Source organism: Musca autumnalis, unplaced genomic scaffold (genome assembly GCF_047663935.1).
Source record: "Musca autumnalis isolate F117 unplaced genomic scaffold, ASM4766393v1 scaffold_2, whole genome shotgun sequence".
Classification (NCBI taxonomy): domain Eukaryota; kingdom Metazoa; phylum Arthropoda; class Insecta; order Diptera; family Muscidae; genus Musca; species Musca autumnalis.
In genome coordinates, this window is record NW_027411755.1 from 270,161,373 (window position 1) to 270,183,847 (window position 22,475).

Genomic DNA, 22,475 nt, shown 5'->3' on the forward strand with positions numbered 1-22,475 from the left:
CGCAGCTCCCACAACAAAAGATGCAATCATTTTTTTTAATGCAATATGGTCCAAATGATCCAAAATTCTTTTTTGCATACAAAATATTCCAAATATTCTTATTGGGCGGAAATCGACCGCGCCGAGCAAGACATCTGCCCAGTATGCGGCATGGGCCCGCACGATACAAAACACCTTTTCAACTGCCTCACCAAAGCTACTCATCTAACTCCAGTGGAACTGTGGTTACATCGAAGCAGCCACTTTCCTGGAACTGGAGATAGACCCAGAGCCAGATTAAACAGAATAACGAACATACAAACATAACAATAAGCAGTTACAACAACAACGATAAATAAAAATACAAAAAAATACAACCTTGTTTTGTTAAAAAATGATAATTTCGAAAAAAAATTACCGAAGTGGGCTTTAGTTTTGTCCGACACTGTATATTGCCCAACTCTATACTAAGTACTTCAAACGCTTGTGTGAACATGCTGTAACCTTTAACATCCATTAACCACCATCAACACCACTAACTTACCGACAAATTTCTTAAAATTCCGAAATAATGAAAACTAAAAAAATGTTTTCCATAAAACATAAATTCTGTAAAGTGGAAGTGTATTACTGGTAATCTTGCAAGTCAGTCAATGTCTCTAAGATTTCACAACTAACAGTGAACTTTTCAATTTCTTCTTATTTTTCGTGGATTCAAAAATTAATTCAGTTTATTTCACAAAAAATATGTTTTATTATTTAATTTTAACAAAACATGGACGTTTATGGAGATACTAAGTATGACCTTATTATAATAATAGTAACAATTAACATACATATAAATCACAAAATAAATCACTTTAATAATTCTTTCGACATTGCCATCAAAGCTTTCTTCCAATATAAAAACAAACAAAATGTTGTCCTACTAAAAATATCACAAATAAAAATTTATAAAAAACTACATACATATGTAATGAGCAAAATCTTATATTCTATCTAAAGTTCTTATAAATATGTTAAACAACAATCTCAGTATTACATTGCAGTTGGCTACAAAGACATAAAATTGTAAAGACTGAACAAAATGCATATGTAGAGCAATTTAGCATTTAATAGGAGATTTTTGTGTATAACAGAAACAAGGCAGAATACAACAGAAACATTACAGATCTATGTTGATTTAGGGGTCGATTATGGATAACAACTCAACTGTAGTTGCGTTACCAGAAGAGAAAATCATACAATTAAATAAAGTGAAACGACAGAAATTTTTCTCGTATTCATTCAATATCAGTGTTTAAGACCCTGACCCATTAATTCTAAAAAAGTAGGAATTTAAATGCGGAAATTTATATTATTAAATTTTTGTTGGCAACGCAACTGGAGTTGGGTAAAAACGAAAAGTTACAAATACGTGAATACGTATACAATTACACCGTGCAATCGTGTGCAAACAACTTCTGCCGAACATTTTATGAAATTAGAGAACCAAAAGACAAAATCCCGGTTTGGGTTTTGTTTCCTTAGATCAGGTCCGGATTTTATAGCCTCATCTAAACATAGTTCATTATTGATTTTTAAAACTTCCCCTGCCGCGAATTCCACAACTTTTAACACAAGGCGCAATCAAAAACAAACCGTCAATGAAATATGGCTGACTTCCGTATGGTCAGTTGCTTTACAAATTACTGGAAATCTGCGAAGTATTATGTTTCTTAACGTCGTTGTGCTTAACAACTGCGAAGCTGTTTCAAAATGTCAAAAAAAAGCTGGTAAAAAGCAAACATGTATCATTATTATTTCTGATACATTTAGTTGCATTTTCGAGGAACAGTGTATGAGTGTGCAACTGAAATATTTTGACGAAGTTTAAACAACACAAAGCAAGTCAGCCTATCTATGTAACTAGATACCAAGTTGAGGAACTTAAATGCTGCTGTGGTAACGACAAATCAAGCAACCCCAGTATGTTTGAATGGTGAAATATACAATCTTTTTCGTCCCAGTCCACAAAAGGAGATTACAGATCCGCAACTGCTGTGCATGTGGTATCTTTTGTACATAGGCGAGACAGCTTTTGAAGGCAAAATTTGTCAATATGTTCTAATTTATTTTCTTCTTTAGGGTGAATTTGTCTTTTTTAAAAATCAACACTTTTTCCATGCCTCCTGTGCCCAGCGCATTGTAATCAGTTCAAAATATGATCCCCAACAATAGTGTTTCCTTTTTATGTTATACCGAAAGGCAGGCTGCCTTCATAAATGCAATATTTGCATTGTAAGTGATGACAATATAACGTAAAGACAAAGTCATTTTACTGCGTTCATAAGAACGCTTTACTTTTGTTTACATTTTTGTAAAATTCAGTTTTTATTGAAAATAAATTGATAATATTAAATACATAACACAAATCCGACATTTCTAATTTTTTATTATGTATTTTTCTTCTTTTCTTCGCAAATGTAAGTTCACATAACAGTACTAAGAAATGTCAAATTGCAGTACAAGTGGTGACACTGCACAAATTTGGCAAATATTGCACAACGTGACGAATCATGTTGCATTTATGAAGTCAGCCGCATCTTTGGCTTAATAGCAACATTAAACTGCATATTTCGTACGTGCAATATTTACAGATGGCAAAGAGATAAATATAATAAATAAGATGGGACATATCTTATTATCATAGAATAATGAATTGTATAGACAAAGGATTACTCAGACTCAAACCAAAACACTCAACACTCAAACTCAATGTTAACAACATTGGTGAGAGCATTTATTTGTCTATACAATTCATTAGTCTATGTTATTATAATATGTGTATTCCCGTACTTTTTTAATGGTAAATGTAGTAAAGAGCGAACTGTTAAAAATGAGTTCCACATTGAACTTTGTTAAAAAGTACGGGAACGGAAAAATGGAAGAACGCAAAAAACTAGTCGGCTTACCAGCCAAGGCACATTTATAAAAGGTAGAAGCATGAATTACAACAACTAAAAACAAAATTGTTGTTATTGAAAATGAAATGTCAAAGAAAATATTGAATACTAGGGTCGTTCTAAAAATTTTCTCCGGAAAACAAAAACATTTTGAAAATCCTCTAAAATTGACCTAATTGGAATGAAAATGTTAATATAAAGCATTCAGAACTGTAGTAGGTCATTTTTGTTACATGTTTAGGATGAAAAGAAGTATTTTATGGTAACAAATTTCGAAGTTTTAAATTTCATGAGTAGACCCTATTACATTTTGTAAACCAAATTTACAAAAACGTAAAAATACATCTGATTGCCACTTCTCATCTCATTATATTTACATCTTTGGTAAAAATTTGAAATCATTGGGGTGTTCCCATACATAAAAATGTATTGTTAATTCTTTTTTGCTTATGTTATACGTAGATGCCTTAAAGCCATCTAACGATGTATGACAACAATTAAATCTCCCATCTCATTATATTTATGTCTTTGGTAAAAATTTGAATTCATTGGGGCGTTCCCATACACAAAAAGTTTAAAAAATGTTTTGTTAATTCAAACATACAAATTCTTATCCGAATGAGTTTTAAACATCCCTAAATTTACTGTATTATAACAAAACTGTCGTTCTGCTTTCTTAAATAACGTTTTAAATGAGTTTTATATACAGATATATTGAAACGATAATGGTTAATACATACGAAGTATTTACATATGTATATGCCACCGTGCATTAAATACTGAACCTCAACATTTGAATAAAACACACATAATGACTTTAGCCGTCAGATAGAGATGGTGTAACCCACCCATATTTTTCATGGGTTTTGACCAACGACCGGAATGCTTCCTCTGCACGACGTCTGTGAATAAGAGATATAATATCAGTATATTATATGTAATAATGAAATATTTGATATTACCTGCTGAATTCTTTGGTATTTTTTGGTTTGCGCATTATTCTGCCTTGTCCCTTAACGAGACTCGCCGCAAACTGCATTAAAACCGCTTCGACCGTATATGCGCTAGCCCATCCGCGTGGTGTTAATAACTCCATACAAATCGCACCTCCGTCCATAACATAACCTTTTTCAATGTGTGGTTCAACAACACGCATAAATGGTGGGGCGAAGGGAAAGTTGTCGGGAAATGTTAAGTGCAATAAAATGAATGGAACATTCAATTCGACCATATCCTTTGCTAACTTAGAATCCGGATCAACGGTGTGCAAACGAGCATGCCACTCGTAGAGGTTATCATTTATGAGTTCCACCTTGTGTCGAAGCAAATAGATATTGTGTCATTATTACAATTACCGCCAAGATAAATATATTTGCTAATATGTACAATGTTTTTTCTGTCACTATTTGAGAGCGAATTTGAAAATCTCATGAGCTTTATTCAAATTAGCGTCTTTTTTTAATTCGCATCAATTGTATGCGTGTTATTCTATAAAACCATGTCTGTGTCAGTTTTATAGAATACAGTGATTGTAAATGATTTTTCCTTTCACAGCGACAAGAAATAATGAAAACAAACGAACAATATTATTTGTTGGTGTTTAATTTCATTTTTTACACAAATAAACGAGTCACATACAATTTTGTTCACGACAAAAGTTTACTACTTCCTGAAAATAATCTGTTTATAATTATTCGGTGATTTATTTTAGTGTGGAAATAGTAAGCCCAATTGTTTTGCTTTTTTGGAAAACAATGTTGCAAAATGGAAAATTCATTTTTGTGTAATTTTCTTTTTATTTTCCATAAAATACAACATTTTTACTTGCTTGGGTTCCTTTAATAATATGTTGATTGCTTGCAGGTTTTTGCTGGGAAGCCGTCTTTTTACTTTGTACAGTTTTCTTACTCTATAAGAAAGCATTTGCTGGACAATTCTTGCTGGAAAAGTAACCAGACAGACCTAACGTAACATACGCTGATGCGCGACATAATAAAGGCACAATCGTTACAATGTATAAAACGTTTCTAAATGTGTGTTATGGCGCATTTTGTGTCCCATAAATAAAATTCAATCAACATTTGTCCAATTTGAGATTCGATGTTGTATTAGGTAGGCAGAGATATGATTGGGCCTGTACGAATGTGTGAAAAATAATAGAGCCAACTCAATTTAACAAGAAATTTTCTTAAGAATATTGTAATTTGACCATTTTAATTTATTAATACCATTAAGGACCTCGTATATAAATATCGTAACAATATTTATAGTTGTGCTAAACTACTAACCAGATTTAAGAAAAAAAATTGGGAATAATTTATTATTTTTAAGATTTCCAAGCAAAAAATGTTGGATTCTGTAGAAATATTACAATTTTTACCTCCTTTGATCCATAAAATGAAGTACAAAGTGGTTGATATCAACTTTAATATAACTAGGTGTTGTTCAAAAATAGTCTAAAAGTATTTATTGGAAGAAAAATGACGAGACTTTGCACGTTCTCCAATGAATCTCACAGATCTGCCTACACCTTTTTCAGATGTAATTCGAATCATTCCAGACGTAACATTTCATTTGTAAATCGATTATTCCATTTGTAATTAGTAACATTTTATTTGTAATTCGAGAATTCCATTTGTAATTCGAATTATTCCATCTGAAATTCGGAACAACAAAATTAAAAAAAAAACATCTTGTTGCATTTAGTTGTTCGAATTACAAACGAAATGTTTCGAATTACAAATGGAATAATAAAAATAAAATAAATCGAATTACAAATGTAATAATTCGAATTACAAATAGAATAATTTGATTTACAAATGAAATAATTCGAATTACAAATAGAATCATTCGAATTTCAAGAAGCCATATGGCCTATTAATGTTACATATGGCCTATCAATGCATCAGTAATTCCACTATAGTAGAATCTACAATAAAAAATTACAAGATATAAACGTGACTATAATATCACACCAGCCCATCGTATTATTAACAGCAAAGCTTTCAAACCTTCGTCGAAATACACTTCTGGAAAACGAAAACAGCCATAGCTCGGCAGGAAGTTGATTCCTCAAACGTGCGAGTAATGAAAGATCTTTCGTATAAAGATGTGGAAAAACGTGGAAAAATTAATTGTGTGTTTCTAGTAGATCAAAAGAAAGCAAGCCGATATCGCAGGAAACCGGGTAGTTAAAAAATTACCGATTTATAAAGAAATAAAACAACTCGTTGCTGAACAAAAACATTAAACGGCACTCCTAGGAAAATCATTGCCTGCTCCGAAATATGTTGAGATCGGCGCATGTTATAAACATATCTTACAATCATGTTGAACAGTTTTTCTACTTTTACAAAATTTTCATGCGTTGTACCCAATATCACTTCTGTACCATAAGAAATGATCGATATTAACATAGAATAAGCAAGCTTTTTTGACAAAAAGGGGCAAATAGAATTCAGTAGAATACAATTTCCGAAGCATATTAACTACTCTGGGGTATAACGCATCTATATGCGATGAAAAATCAAGTTTTGTGTCGAGTATAACTCCTAAACATTTTAAACAATCAACGAACTCAATCAACAGTCCATTAAGTTGTATATTTGTTATATAATAAGCGTTAAATTTATTGGAAAATTCGGCTATGGCTACCACCAAAGAAAGTTTGTTAACAGACAGCTATAAACTTAAATATTGACAATTTTGTTCCAAAACGTATCTAAAAGTATTTCCCTCGGAATTTTCCGCTCAAAAATATTTTTTTAAATTTTAAACGTAGAAAACTACTAGAATCACTTAATTATGGAATAATCTCGCTGATTCGACAAAAATATTTTTGGACTTAAATATGGAAATAAAAAGTTGGGGAAAGGGAACAAATTGCGAGCGGAATTTTTAATCATGATTGCCCTGAATGTCTTTTTAAATCCTATTTGTTTAACAAGCAATTTTAGACTATGTATCAGTTAGTGGATATCAACTATATTAAAAAATACAGGATAGGCCGATTGGCAGAAGAATAGCAGAGTTTAGTTAAGCATTTCCATAGTTTGTATGGACACTCATATGTAACTTCCTGTGTTCGGCCGTATTATCAGAACACACACAAGGTCAAACAAGAAAGGAACAATTTTAAAAATGATAAAGTTTGGCAAAATTAATCCAGTTCTCCTCTAAGTTTTAAAACGTTTTCTACATATATCTAGCTAAATAATTTGTTTCTACGAATGAAAAGAAAAATTATCGCGATTGTTTGTTTTAAATCGGATTTGGGTAATACGGAGTCAAAGATCGTCGCTGTCGTAGATAGGTAATTATTTTTCTATGCAAATAGTATTAGGTAACATTAACTTTTGAGGTGAATAAAATCGTACGTCACTCATTTTAAGAATATAATTTCTTACCGTGAATACTGCATCATTTTTGCAGTTTTGCATTTTTTGTATTTCCTTATATTCTTTCATAAGTCTTCTTGCCCTTACGCTGTAATCAGGTGTTGGGTTTACTGATGTCGGTTTAATTCTGAAAATATAGTTTATTTACATTTGATTAACTTGATGGATACACGTATTCACATTCTTACTTCTTTTCCAATCTTCTCATTCTTTTTCCGGGTGAATCACCATGCCGTGCCGTGCCATCCACCGCTTCAGAAGGTTTTTTTTCGTCTGCAGACTCCTCATTTGAAGGGTTTTTACTTTTGAAAATTTTACGTAACGAAGAAACGACTTTCTCCTTAGAACGAGACATGGTCATTTAAGGTAATCTTGATTCGAATAATAATCGGTGGTTTATTTTATTAAAACTATTATTGAATTGGGCTTTTTGTTGTTCTTTTTTATATTTAGTAATATTCCACAAGTATTTAAAATCAGTCTAAAGTTAGTACATTGTAGAACAAGGGAAATCTGCGAGGAAAAATTTCAATAAAAGATTTTTTTTATAAATACGTTTAATCATGTACAGTAAATTACAAGATAGGTTAGTTCGGAAAGATCAGGTTGTATGTATGCAAAAAATTGTATTGTTTATTATTTTATATAATTAAAAGTTATTGAAATGTTAAAATTTATGCATAATTTTTAAGAAATCGTCTTATCGGGCTATTGATCAATGTAAAAAAAGACTAGTTATTTAATTTTTTTTGTCGACGCACAATGCGAAATATGCGATGTTTAGTGGGACATTAAACAAATTTAAAAAGTACACAAAATTCAGTGTACATGTGTTTGTATTTGTTTCGTTTTTCTGTGTTAGGAGCAGCTCCGAATTCTTTTGGTCCGAGCTGGGACGAAGAAAATCCAGGACCAATTTATTTGTGCTCAGTTTGTCACATTCGCATCTTCACACATATACAACATTCAGTGAGATGCAAAAGATGTCAGGAGTGGGTGCATCTAAGGGGTTGCTCTGGACTTGTCCACGTGAGGGACTCGACAGGGACTATGTTGCTGCATGCTGCGTGAATACAGTCCCCAATGAGTCGTCATCGGATTACGAAACTCCCCCGTCGTCTGATTATGAGACTCCCCCGCAGTCACCTCGACAACAAACGCATATGCAGCCTTTAACACCAGCCGTTGTTGTCCCAATCCCGGAAAATTCATCCTTTTTGCAATTTAATTGCAATAGAGGAAATAGTAGATTTCATGAGTCGGAAGAACAGCTAGGTCGCGGCGGTGCAAGAAACCAAGCTCAACAACAACTGTAGGTTACAACGTTGTGATGGTTACAACTTGTTAAGGAAGGATCGCACCAGAAGTGGAGGTGGGGCATCAGCTTTCCTATTGCACCAGTCTGTACAATACAGAGCCTGTCTCTAATGACCCGTACATGGAATGTATGGGGGTAGCAGTCAGGTGTGGAACTGCCGAGATAGAGTTACTGAACGTATACATCCCGCCGAGAAATAGCTGTATCTCAGATTAAGAGCCTGACATTAGCCCGCTTTGCACGGTCAATGAGGACGCCCCTAGATATCAAGTTGCTGATCATCAGCATGGATTCCGTGAGCAGCACGACAACAGGGCTGCACGCCATCTCCAAATATATTTGTCAAGGACTCAACCAGAGACCGCCGTGTGATAGAACAGTGATGGTGGCGCTTGACTTACCAAAAGCCTTTGATACAGTCAGGCACTCCACGCTGTTTGAGAACATTGAGCAGACAACCTCCGGCCAAGCTTGAAACGTTGGATAGTCAACTATATGTGTGGACGCCAGTCGTACGTGGAATTCAGGAACAAACCCCGTAGATTGAAACAGGGAGTTCCCCAAGGTGGGGCGATATCTCCGGAACTGTTTAACCTCTACCTCTCCTGTATTCCTCCCCTCCAGACGGCATCGAGATCTTAACGTATGCGGATGATTGCACGATCCTGGCGTCAGTTACCTTCCCTGATGACATCTGTGAGAGACTAAACTCCTATTTAAGATCTTTCCGCCACAAAATCAACAGCCACTCTGTTCACCACATGGACAGCGCCGTTTGGAAGAAAATTGAATGTCGTGGTCGACGGTAGCAGAATTCCGATCACAAACTTCCCCAAAATTTTAGTGGTCACATTCGACACTATTTTCAAGCCGTGCGCGCAAGCCACAGCTATCTGCGACAAACTGAAAAGTAGGAACAAGGTCCTCAAGTCCCTAGCCGGCAGCACTTTGGGTGCATATAAAGAAACCTTGTTGACCACAAGATATTGCAGTCGCCTAAATTCTTATTGGGCGGAAATCGACCGCGCCGTGCAAGACATCTGCCCAGTATGTGGCATGGGCCCGCACGACACAAAACACCTTTTCAACTGCCCAGCCAAACCTACTCATCTAACTCCAGTGGATCTGTGGTTACATCCCATCGAAGCAGCCACTTTCCTGGAACTGGAACATACAAACATAATAACAAACACTGTTACAACAACAACCACATATAACGCGATAGGTCGGTCTGTGGTAAACTATGCGGCGCCAGTTTGGTCCCCGACTTTATGTGATGTGAATTGGAAAACGATTGAAACCTGTCAGAATGCCGCCCTGAGAACAGCAACAGGGTGCTTAAGTCTTCAGTGGACAATGTACATGAGGAGGCAAAGATTCTTCCAGTAAAGCAACACAATGAGATGCTTTCGTTGCAGTACTTGCTTGGGTGTTACCGTGAGAGCCATCCCAATCACCGTCTGCTGGCTAGGCCCGACTCATTTCAGGCATATCAGAAGGATATTCATGCTCTAGAAAGGGAGGTCCAACAATAAAGTATAAAACCCCTAGATCAAAAGGTATATCAAGCAGGTTTAAATAGTATTCACACGAATGCAGTTGCTAAGGCCATAAGTAAATACTGTGTGTATAAAGTCCTCGGAGTACATCCGCCACCTATCGCAGCTGAGGAGCGTCAGCTGCCACGACAAACTAGAGTAGTTTTGGCTCAACTACGCTCGGGATATTGCAGTCGCCTAAATTCTTATCGGGCGGAAATCGACCGCGCCGAGCAAGACATCTGCCTAGTAAGCGGGCATGGGTCCGCACGATACAAAACGCCTTTTCAAATGCCCCGCCAAACATACCCATCTAACTCCAGTGGATCTGTGGTTACATCCCATCGAAGCAGCCATTTTCCTGGAACTGGAGATAGACCCAGAACCAGATTGAACAGAGGAACGAACATACAAACATAATAATAAGCAGTTACAACAACAATAAATAAAAATAAAAAAATAACAACCTTGTTTTCTTAAAAAATTATCATTTCACGCATTATGGTAACTATATGGAAATTCGAACCTATATTGAAGATTTTCAAATTTAATTTATAAATACATAGGTAAAAAGAGACGCCACCGCAAACATTGCTACGGGAAAACTAGGGTGTACATATATGACCAATATTCAACCTCAGTAATCTGTGCCAATGTCCATATTTATAATTTGCAAAGTCCCGCTGACATTTTCATAACATTAATATAGATTGCGACTAACAGCCAGTTTCTGTATGTCGAAAGAAGAATGTGTGCGAATGAAACATCTGAATATCTCAGAATATATAAGAGATAGAGAAAAACCGACTACAAAATCTGAAAGAGCATGTTTCAAAACCTTGTATGGTACCTTTATCTGAAAATGTTAAAAATGGCGTATGGAACACTTAATCATGACACCGACGTTATGACTATATTTGCAAAAAGAATATGTATGGTAAAAAAAATTTACAATCGATGAATTCAATTCAATTCAATTTATTTCCATTTTATAATGCCCAGTCTTTCAACCTTAGGGCTGTATACTACATTTGAGTTTAAAATAACAAATTCCATGACTTAATATAGTAGCTTAAAATTAATAAGGAAAGGCTGTTAAACTACTCCAATCAAAACAAAATACTCATCATAATAATGGGTAAAAAAAAAACATATAAATTTGCATCTCCTTACAGAAAACTTTTGATTTAAATGCATGAATTGAAACTACTCCAGCAAGGAGCGGGAGGGATGTTCAACTACTCCAAACAAAACATACAAGAATTCGAGTTTCACCCTCTCAGAATTCGCGAAATGTTGACATATTCTATATATGTACATATATGTATATCAAAAGGCCGTATATGTTACAAAAATAAACTTAATTTTCATGAAAATGTTTTGAACTTATTGGTAAGAAGAAAGGGAGCGCCTTCACCTCCGCTCTCTCCTAAAAGCTAAAATAATTTCATGCGTTATTGTCAATGTCTGGCACAAGAGTAACATTATTAGTAATGATTGTACATTGTGAATTTTTATAAGGAAACAAGTAATAAAAACCTTAGTAATAATTGACTAGAATAGAGGAGGTTGGTTTGTGAGGATGTTGAATCCTTTTATGAAACGAGTTCATTTATGTAAACATAGCAAGAAGAAATAAATCTTGCTTTAAATTTGGCTCTATATATTTCTAGTTTGTCTTTCACGAGCACGTGTATTTTTTGTGTAGTTTATATGGTTTTTTAGATTAGAACTCTCGGTATTGCGACGTATTCGCGAAACTATATATGCGGTAGAAGGTAATAGTGAGTACTATATGTGTAGAAAATTTTATCCCCGTATGGATCCGTAAACTTATAGAAAAATACTTACAGATAGCGTGACACTGAAAATTTGGATATTTTTTAAGTATTGGTCTTTGTTGGGAGTGGGACTTGTCAATATGACACAAGTCGCCAAATTTGATAGTTATCTTAATCGAGTTCTACAAAGCATTGGGACTACAAAAACCTACTTACCCCCAGTTTTTGTAAAAAATTTTATTCTTCTCACACGAATTGTCAAATTTTGTAGATCGATTTACTTGCTTTAGCGCAAATGTAGAGTGCTGATTTTTAAATGAGGAATTCTTAACGATATGTGGAACGGGTATACGAAAAATTAGATGTGTATGTCTTCTTGGGGCTGAGCTATGGATGCCTAAATTATTACGAATATAGACGAACGAACAAAAATAAGTTACAAAAACAGGGGGTAAATTTAAAAATCGTAACCTGTAATTATAAAGTATTCAAAAATCGGACGCGATCGCGGTATTCTACTTCCAAATCATCAATTAATGATGAAGGTCACAATTACTATTGTATTGTATACCAATACGTCTAATAATCTCTGAGATTTCGCGTTTGGCTAAAACCCTTTGTGGGGGAGTCCGCGATCGCGGTATTCTACTTCCAAATCATCAAATAATGATGGAGGTCACAATTACTATTGTAGTGATTCTAAATTGAACAGGATTTACAATATCAAATGTTAAAGCGATCGGATGCAAATTGTGACCTTAGTGCGCCTTAAATATAAAATCGATTGAAACATATATATGAAAGCTATACTTATATCTGAACCGATTCCTTCCAAATTTTGCATATGTATTTTTATGCTCATTAAAACATCGGGGCTAAATTTGAAAGGTCCAGCAGCTTCCAGTGATTTGTTGCCTCAAAAATCTGTCATTGGGCCCATAGCGCAACGAAGTCAAGTCTTATATAATTTTTAAAATATCATCTATATCTTTCATATATGATATTTTCCATCGTACACATCATTAAATTGTAAGTTTACTTTATCCATAATTGTAAAAAAAAACAAAAATTTCCCATACAAGTGTACGGTAGTGGACAGCTGATTTAAAAGGACAGCTAATTTTGCAGTGTAATACAACTTTATCATTTCTTTGTATTCAAAATATGTATAAATTTTTAGAATAACACTTTACATTTTTTCTAACTAATCTCAGCGTGGGATGTGTGTTAATTATCTACATACTTGATTTTTTTCATTGTAAGGCTTAATCGTTCCACAAACATCCCATATGGAACAAGGGAGACTTGCTCCCCGATTATCCCGATTCATATTAGCTCAATGATACCATTTTATAAATGTGAAAGGACAGAAAAAAGAGTAAACTAAAGGAAATCAAAAAAAAAAAAACGCAAGAAAAACACGTACCTTATGGTTTTACCTTCATTTTTTGTGACCATTTTTTAGTGGCATTTAAACAACCAGTGCCTCTGTGTGGGAATTTTGGAAACTTCAGAAGCCCAAAAAGTCCTCCCAAAATCATGGTTTTTGTAAGGGATTTTTGGCAGCCGTAACTACTCACAAACCCCTTTCTTCCCCAATATTTTTACAAGGGCATGTCGCACTCAGTTTCTAGTTATTTTATGACCACTAGTTATTCTAGTTATTCTGTTGAAAAGTTAGGTGAAAAAAAATCTATTTTTAGAAAAGTTGATGTAGAGAATTTGTTTTTGTTTCTAGCTAAAGACTCTACACACTGTGCCACGCACACGAATATTAAAGGTTGCTTAAGAACTTAAATGTGCAGTGCACATGTGCACCACGGACTGTTATTTTTTAATTTAAAAAACTCGCGTGCTGACGGTGAGCATTGAACACGCAACCCTGTAACACACACACTGTAACACCGTCCTCATTACTTAGTAAGGAGTAAAGTAAGTAGGTTTGCCTTGAAAATTTTTTAAGAAGTAACCCATTACTTTTCGGATTATTTTTAATGCGAAAAGAAGCTTGTTTACATTACTTTGTAATGGGTTACGTAATGACTAACGGATCCGAATTTTCGCTGGGATGTAGCGGGAAGTATCGACTTCGTCCCAACAAATCTACTTGTGGTAAAAATTTCAGATTTCTCCACCAGTCGGGAGAGTATTGAATCTAGCCCTAAACTAGTGCTAAGAAATGGCATATGAGTTTACGCACTATGCTCCGATCGGGAAACTTTTGCACAGGTAGGTCTCGTCGCCCTGAGCAAAGACCAACATTGTAAAATAATTTCATATTAATTGTTGGTTTATGGCAACAAAGTGTAAAAACTATACCTGTTTTTGTGCAAAACTCTTGCTAGTATTAGCCCTCAAACTATATTCCGTCAAAATATGCAAAGTTGATTTGCGAATTATAGAAATACTATAAAAAATAAGAATTAACTACAATTTGGGAGTGACAATTAAAGGTATTGCAAAAATTACCGAATCGACGGTTTCTTGGAGAATTGCCAAAGGCGTGTTCTTTAATGAGGTGTCTGTCTATCCACTTTGGACATTCATTGGAGCTTATTGAGCTTAGTTAAACCAAAAATTAAGGCTCGGCATGTTCCACTATAAGGGTACTGGTTCTGATTCCCTAATTTTTATTATATCTTGATCTTTCGTTGGAGAACATTTCTCGCGTTTCTTTTCCTTAAACGGACCCCAAACACAGATTAATGTGTCATGATCTGGCCTTTGGAATGGTGACAGTTGAACATGTTTGATCTTTTTGGATCCCTTTTACTCCCTTTCAGAATAATGGCTATTAAATATTTCCTAATGATGCCAGTGGGGATGTCTTCCCAATCATTATTATGCCCGTGGACCCCGCCTTCGCATACTTTTTTCTTTGGTAAAAAATATACTACCCAAAATTACTTAGCTTTATAACAGTTTTTCTAGAAGGTGTATAATTTCCATATTTGATGGGTTTTATTAGATTTGGCGTACTTTTTGGGGTTTATTATGATAGCAGAGTATAATATCATTTAGTAGAAATCAAGTCATTCCCATACCATTGAGAGATGAAATAGTGCTCTGTTGTTGGTCGTTTCAACAGTAACTATTTTCCTTATACTTTTGACGTTTTCAAAGCGAAAATCAGATTGTTTTGCATTGGTCTACTTTCCAACAATATATATTGCGTTAAATATTCATTCTTTGCATACTTGTCTTTAGCCGATTCATTGTTTATTGTTAATATGGTCTCAAGCGTTTTTTACCTGTATGAAGACCCTCTATGACGTGGCGGTTTTTTATCACTGAACATAATTAGCCGAAAAAGACATGAAAATGCATAATGACTACAAAAATTTGCAAAAATGATTATTTTTATTGTACTGCCTTTCCCTTTTCAATACATTTATTGCCACCTAAAAGGAGTAGGCAATTCTTATTTTTGTCCGCATATGTTATAAATTGCACTTTGTATATTTTGACAGAATATTGTTTTGAGGACCAATAGCAAGAATTTTGCACAAAAAACCGTATAGTTTTTCATAATTTTTTGTCATAAACGAACAAATAATATATATTTAATACAAGTGAGCGAAGGCTATAGACGAGACGGCGCCGACTATGTAATACCCTACACCACTACCCTTGTGCATAAGCTTTTCACTCGCAAACATTTCTTTTAGGGAGATACTAAAGTTTTCACCTATCTGGCTTCTATACCAAATGGCTTAAGGTGAACTGAACCAAAGTAATTAATAGTTAATGTTATTTTTGACTACAGTCGACATCTACTTGGTACAGATTGAAAGCTTTGCTGGTCTTCTTGATTAGCATTTTACATGTCTTTAATGCCGGGCATACACTATGGGCATGCAGGACAGCAACCGATGAACCCTTGTATAAGTGTGTGATTGAATAGTGTATGGCATTCCTTCAATCCATATTGCAAAAATGATGAATTTTCCTCCAGAACTCGATTTTGGGTTGAAGTTTTCCAAATTTTTAATTTCCTCACAAATAATATTTGTTGTTTTCAAAAATTATTTGTTGGTTACTTGGAAAATAAACAAAATTCATCGGATTGAAAGGGGTTCATTTACAAAATCAAAACTATTTTGATTTCAATCCTGCCAAAACTACTCCCAAATTCAGAAACTTCAAAATTTACTAATACTATTACAAATGCTGTCCTGCATGCCCATAGTGTATGCCCGGCATAAAGGCCCCCACTCATTTATCAGTCTGTGCCGTCAGTCCGATGAACCCTTTCTGTATGTGTGACTGACAAGTGTGTAGCACGAACCATCAGTCAAGTCTAAAATTCTTGAATTTCTCCTCCAAAAATGAATGAATTCTACGTTTTTTGTGTTCCAACACCAACATTATTTCTGTTTTTCAAAATTATTTATTGACAATTTGAAAATAAACACAATTCACCCAGACTGATGGGTGCATGGTTTAATAAGAAAGGTTAGCCAAAGCTTTATGTCAATTTAAATTTTTTCATTCGAGTATGCCTAAAACTTCAAAACAATATAAACAAACTGTGTATGTATGTGTGGTGTTTGAATAATATGCCAAACAATTTTAAAAACAATCGAATTCAATGATTTTTAAAATTGTTTTTAAACCATTTGTATGGAATAAATTGGTGAGATTTGCATTGAAACAATCGGTTTATCATATCCAAAACTCGATTATGTGGAGAAAACTTAACTCTTCATTCATGTTTCGAGTTTTTTATAAAATGCTCAAAAAATGCATTGTAAACAAACCCACTTGTTGCTTTTATTTTGAAGTTTTAGGAATTCAAGAAAAACAAGGGTTCTATAGATTTTTTTCATTTAAATCTACCTCTTTACTTATACCATGGATGGGTGTTCATTTTGAAATCAAAACTATTTTGATTTGATTGGAAAACTCACACATACATTCTCAAAATTTCAAAAATTTACACATACTACCATAAATGCTGGCAGTCAGACTGACTAATGAGTGGGGGCCTTAATACACAAAACAGAGGCGAAGGTATTTGTCATTAAAGCAGCGACGACCATAGAAATACAACCAAAGCGAAGACATGTATGAACGTATGAGTGAAAAAAGCAACAACCACATTATGTTTTTGTTTGTTTTCATTCATTTACGCTGTACGTGAGAGAGAGAAGCAAATGCAGAAACAACTCAGTGGGCGCCCTCACTATACGGTCTAAGCAAAGAAGCTCGACCCTGCATTAAAGTAAGGACTTCAAAATATTAACATTTATTTTTTTTATACAATTTTTCATTTCACATTTTCATAGAAACAGAATTGAGTCCCTGAGGTAAAAATGACAAAATCTTTTAATGATCAATAAAAAATTCATTGAAATTAGGAGAAAAATTTAGTTTAGTGACATATAAGACGTTTTGCAAAATAAATAAATGAACAATATTCGCGGCATAAATAGAATACTCTCCCACCTGACGCAAAAATTACCACAGGTAGATCTTGTTGTCCTGATCACAAATACAGTTAGGCAAGAAATGTATTGCAAAAACCAAAATTGTAGCAAATTTCATATTAATTGTTCGTTTATGGCAACAAATTATGTAAAAACTATACGGTTTTTTGTGCAAATCTCTTGCTATATGTCCTTACATCAATATTCCGTCAAAATATGCAATGGTTATTTGCGATTTATAACAAATACGGTCAAAAATAAGAATTAACTACTACTTGGGGTTGACAATAAAAGTATTGCAACGGGTAAATCAGTACTATAAAACTATAAAAATTTTGCAAATTTTTGATGTCATTATGCATTTTTATGACTTCTGCGGCTAATAATACACTAACACTATTGAATTTAATAAAGTTCAGTGATAAAAAATGCCGTCATGGAGGGTCTTCAGACAGGTAAAAAACGCCTGGGACCATATTAACAATAAACAATGACGAATAGGCCACAGACAAGTAGGCAAAGAATGAATATTTGACTCAATATGTATTGTATGGTAATGGAACAATGCAAAACAGTCCGATTTTGGCTTTGAGAACATCAAAATACCTCTGGAAAGTATATGGAAAAAATTGACACCAGCGTAGTATTTTGGAACGACCTACGACAGACCACTATTTCCTCTCAATGGTATTGATATGATTTAATTTTTACTAAGTGGATAGATATTATCCTCTGCTATCATAATAAATCCAAAAAATTGCGCCAAATCCAATAAAACTCATCAAATATGGAAATTAAACCGCTACTGGAGAAGCTGGAATACCGAATATTTGGGTACTATATTCTTTAGCATGGAATAATGATTGGGAAGACATCCCCACTGACATCATTAAGAAATATTTAATAGTCATTAGTCTGAAAGACAGAAAAATCGATCCCGAAAGCTCAAACAAAGTCAACTACCACCATTCCAAAGACCAGATAATGACATGTTAATCTTATTTGTGTAAATTGCCGATGTAATATAACAACACACAACTCTTAAATACATCGGGCCTACATCCTGATATCAACCCTCATAAAATGTTTGGGTCCAATTTAACAAAAAACTTTTTGGAGTTCCTCCAACGTAGGATCAAGATTTACTAAAAATTGGGGAACCAGTATCCTTAGAGTGGAACATACCGATCCTTTATTTTTGGTTTAACGAAGTTCATTAACGCTCCAATGAAAGTGGATAGACAACTCATTAAGGAACACACCTTTGGTAATTCTCGAAGAAACCATCGATTTGGTAATTTTTGCAATACTTTTATTGTCAGCCCCAAATAGTAGTTAATTCTTATTTTTGACCGTATTTGTTATAAATCGCAAACAACCTTTGCATATTTTGACGGAATATTGATGTAAGGACATATAGCAAGAGATTTGCACAAACCAACAATTAATATGAAATTTTCTACAATTTTGGGTTTTGCAATACATTTCTTGCCTAACTGTATATAAACTTTTCCGGGGGAAGTCCATACTTACCGAGATATGGGCCTCTGAAGTTGCGAAAATAAATCCCCTTGTTAAGGCCGGCTACTTAGAGAAAAATGTACATTAGCACCTGAAATATCTTTGTGAGACGGTCTTAAATCAACAGACAAAGGCCACCTGCTATTTAAAAACATACATTTTTAATTCGGGTAGTGCGTAAACGCAACTTGTTCCCCAGAATTTTATTCCAAATGTCGCTGGTAGAAAAGAGATTTTGATTTTACTCACTTTTTCACTTTTACGAAACGCAACACCGAAACATTTTACAGGCTTGCTGCGAAACAATCGTACTTGTTCTTCGTCGGATTCTAATTACAGCGGATATATTGGGGAAATTGTTTTTTATTTAACTCAATTAAATTACAGGACATGTAAAGTTGTAATTTTTATATATGTACATACAAATCGACTTTTTCGATAAGTTCACGTACGATAAATTTATCGATAACCTATGCTAGGCACATTTAAAAGGTACCATGGCACAATTACCAAGGTACTGGTTTCACACCAGCTGTTCGAATATGAAATGTCAAATCCCTTTATACTATAGCTGTGTCTTTTTACGAGATAATTTGTAATAATTATTACTAATGTTGCAGATTTTGACAGATGTATAAAGGAAAAGTTGCTGAAAAAAATGTTTCAGCTGCATTTAGTAAGTAAAAAGACACCCCTACTGTTTACATTTACGAAATCCACTCGATTTAAACTGTCAATTCCATTGCTCAAACGTCAAATGAAATCCAATCGATTTCAGATGAGTTTTCATTTGACGTATACACAAAGGAATTGACAGATGAAATCGAGTGGATTTCGTAAATGTAAACATAGTGTTATACTATGTTTACATTTACGAAATCCACTCGATTTCAAATGTCAATTCCATTGCTCAAACGTCAAATGAAATCCAATCGATTTCAGATGAGTTTTCATTTGACGTATACACAAAGGAATTGGGAGATGAAATCGAGTGGATTTCGTAAATGTAAACATAGTATAAGTCCCGAGCCACACTAAAGTGGGGTACACACTAGAGCTGGCAAACCATCGATATTCCCAACATTAGATATTTTCGATATAATAGTTTAAAATATCGATTACTATCGATATTATCGGTAAGCTGTCAACACCATTAATTTGGAGATGAAAATGGCGGAAATGTTAATACTTTTCTTGGAATTTTGTACAAGTAGTTCACAGAAATGTAAAGGAGAATAAACAATTGCTTTTATTTTATAGATACACTAAGACCTCGCTTTGCGTCGTTTCAGTTTGCGTTGTTTTCGAAGTTGCGTCGTTGCTTAGTTAGTACTAATTTTCACTCTGCGTCGTGCGATTTTCGATGTTGCGTTGTTTTAAATTTGAGTGTCTTATTTTTTATACCCTCCACAAAAACTTGGAGGGTATATAACATTTGTTTTTTCGATTGTAACGCATTGAAATTGCCATTTGTGACCCTGTAAAGAAGGTATATACTCGCACATATATCCTTGGTCAGCGTAAAATTCGAAGTTGATTTAGCCATGTCCGTCCGTTTGTTGTAATCACGCTATCTTCGAATGATTTGAGATAGAGGACTCTAATTTTGCACACATATGTATTTGGTCTGAACTTACATCAAATTCAAAGATGGGCTCAATCAGTCCACGTTTTAGTAAAGCCCCCATATAACGGTACCGCACAAATTCAGTTTTTTTAGCGACATTTTCAGAGCGAATTAGCTTAATTTGCCATTTAGTGTTCCCAGCGATGTAGAAACTTGACATTGGTCCACGTTTTGTTATAGCCCTCACAAAGCGATACCGCCCGAGTATTTTGACTGTTTTAGCTACATTTTCTGGCCGAATTAGACCAAAATAGCTATCATTTGGCGTTTAGGGTTCCTAGTGTTTAAGTAATTCCTCCACCTAAAATTGTGGGCATAAGAAAAGATAGTGTCGTCTAGCCTGGAACCTATCTCCGAACTTAACATGGTTTTCCATAGAAAATCTTAATTCGCTTTGCGTCGTTTCATTTTGAGTCGTGTTTTTTTGGAACGTATCTACGACGCAAAGCGAGGTCTTGGTGTATATTAAAAAAAATACATTCTACTTTTCCGAAAATGTGTACGTGTGACTACGGACTTACTTTCACACACACACAAAACCGAAAAGCAGCGAAATTTCTATTTATTTCAATGAATTTTATGTTGGGGGTTTTTGTTCCGCTAACATCGATAGGCAGAACTATCTATCGATATTTAATTCTTAAAAAATAATCGATTTTATCGATAGTGCCATCGATTTTTTGCCAGCTCTACTCTGTTGTGGTATGGCGTTGAATGAGTGCTTCCAGTGTAGGAAATCGTGTCTTTATCGAAGGAATTAAGGATAAGATGTATTATTTAAACATTCTGAAAGGATAATTTGAAATTTAGGCGCTGAAAAAATGGGATTTGGGATGGGGAAAATTCAGATATCTTGCCCCAGCTTTGCCAAAAAGGCTAAAAGGTATAAAGGATAACAAAGGATGTCATACCAAGGGCTCAAACCCCTAAAAAAATCCTTTTTGTTTCATGAAACTTTTAGAGTGCATACTTTTCACCATTTTTATTTTATCTAAATTTACCTGAATTTCGTTAATTTTATTTTATTATATTTAAGTTAAGACACTAATGTAAAAATATAAAAAGGAATGAAATCGCTATAATTAACCAACTCTTAAGCGGAGTACACACGATCAGTTTTGACGTTCGATTTTTCGCAATTATCGATAACTGTCCAACCGTCCAGCAACCACAAAATATTTTGTGGTTGCCTGATGACTGACACAAATGAACGACCACATTGGCAAGCAACCGATTATTTGAGCAAAACTGACAGTCAAAACTGATCGTGTGTACCCCACTTTAGCAATCGCAGTTCTAATGAAAGAAAGTGAAGTGGATACTTTTGACTGTGATTCACTGTATACATGGTATAAGTAAAGAGGTAGATTTAAATGAAAAAAATCTATAGAACCCTTGTTTTTCCTGAATTCCTAAAACCAAGGCATGTTCATATAAGGTAAATGCATGAATTACAACAACTAACAAATTTACAAAAACAACATTGTTGTTATTGAAAATTAATTGTCAAAGAAAATATTCAGTGTGTTCGTTTACTTAAAGTTTGTACAAATTGTTACTGGATGTTGTTCGTTTACTCTACAGTACAATGCAAAAGACCTTAGTCGTTTAAAAGAAGTTACTGGACTTGTACAAATTTGTGCAAATTATTGAGTAAACGAACACACCTATTGTGTCGTTCCAAATTTTTTTCAAGAAAAACATAAATACTTTTTGAAATTGTTTACAACGCCAATTTTGAGCATTTTATAAAAATCGCGAAAAATGAATGAAGGACCAATATTTCTCCGCGGATATGATAAAATGTTTGTTTCAATGATAATTATTTCCATACAAATGTTCCAAAAATAATTTTAAAAATCATTGAATTCGATTGTTTTTAAAATTGTTTGACAAATTATTCAAACACCACACACACATACATATGTACACAGTTTGTG

The 22,475-nt window shown here is 34.3% G+C and overlaps 1 protein-coding gene across 3 annotated transcripts; it reads right to left on the reverse strand.

Annotated features, from left to right (window-relative positions):
* Positions 1 to 709: 709 nt before the first annotated feature.
* Positions 710 to 19,369, reverse strand: LOC141392060 (ubiquitin-conjugating enzyme E2Q-like protein 1). Of its 3 annotated transcripts, XM_073965002.1 has the most exons (6): positions 19,066 to 19,325; positions 18,921 to 18,971; positions 7,510 to 7,834; positions 7,331 to 7,448; positions 3,887 to 4,236; positions 710 to 3,826 (listed from the first exon to the last, which is right to left on the reverse strand). In XM_073965002.1, the coding sequence occupies exons 3-6, from the start codon at positions 7,680 to 7,682 to the stop codon at positions 3,742 to 3,744; spliced, it is 726 nt and encodes a 241-aa protein (XP_073821103.1). In that variant the 5' UTR covers positions 7,683 to 7,834; positions 18,921 to 18,971; positions 19,066 to 19,325; the 3' UTR covers positions 710 to 3,741. The 3 variants fall into 3 exon arrangements, with proteins under 3 accessions (XP_073821103.1, XP_073821102.1, XP_073821104.1); XM_073965001.1 differs by lacking the exon at positions 18,921 to 18,971 and having other exon boundaries at positions 19,158 to 19,369; XM_073965003.1 differs by lacking the exon at positions 18,921 to 18,971 and having other exon boundaries at positions 7,409 to 7,448; positions 19,158 to 19,322.
* Between the last annotated feature and the right edge of the window lie 3,106 nt (positions 19,370 to 22,475).

Bases quoted from the DNA above. Each gene is read 5' to 3' on its own strand.
- LOC141392060 (XM_073965001.1), bottom strand. From the start codon at position 7,682: ATGACCATGTCTCGTTCTAAGGAGAAAGTCGTTTCTTCGTTACGTAAA. The intron at 4,237-7,330 runs GTAAGAAATTAT...CTTCGACACAAG, and splicing joins AAAATGATGCAGTATTCACG to GTGGAACTCATAAATGATAA. The intron at 3,827-3,886 runs GTAATATCAAAT...TCTTATTCACAG, and splicing joins AATACCAAAGAATTCAGCAG to ACGTCGTGCAGAGGAAGCAT.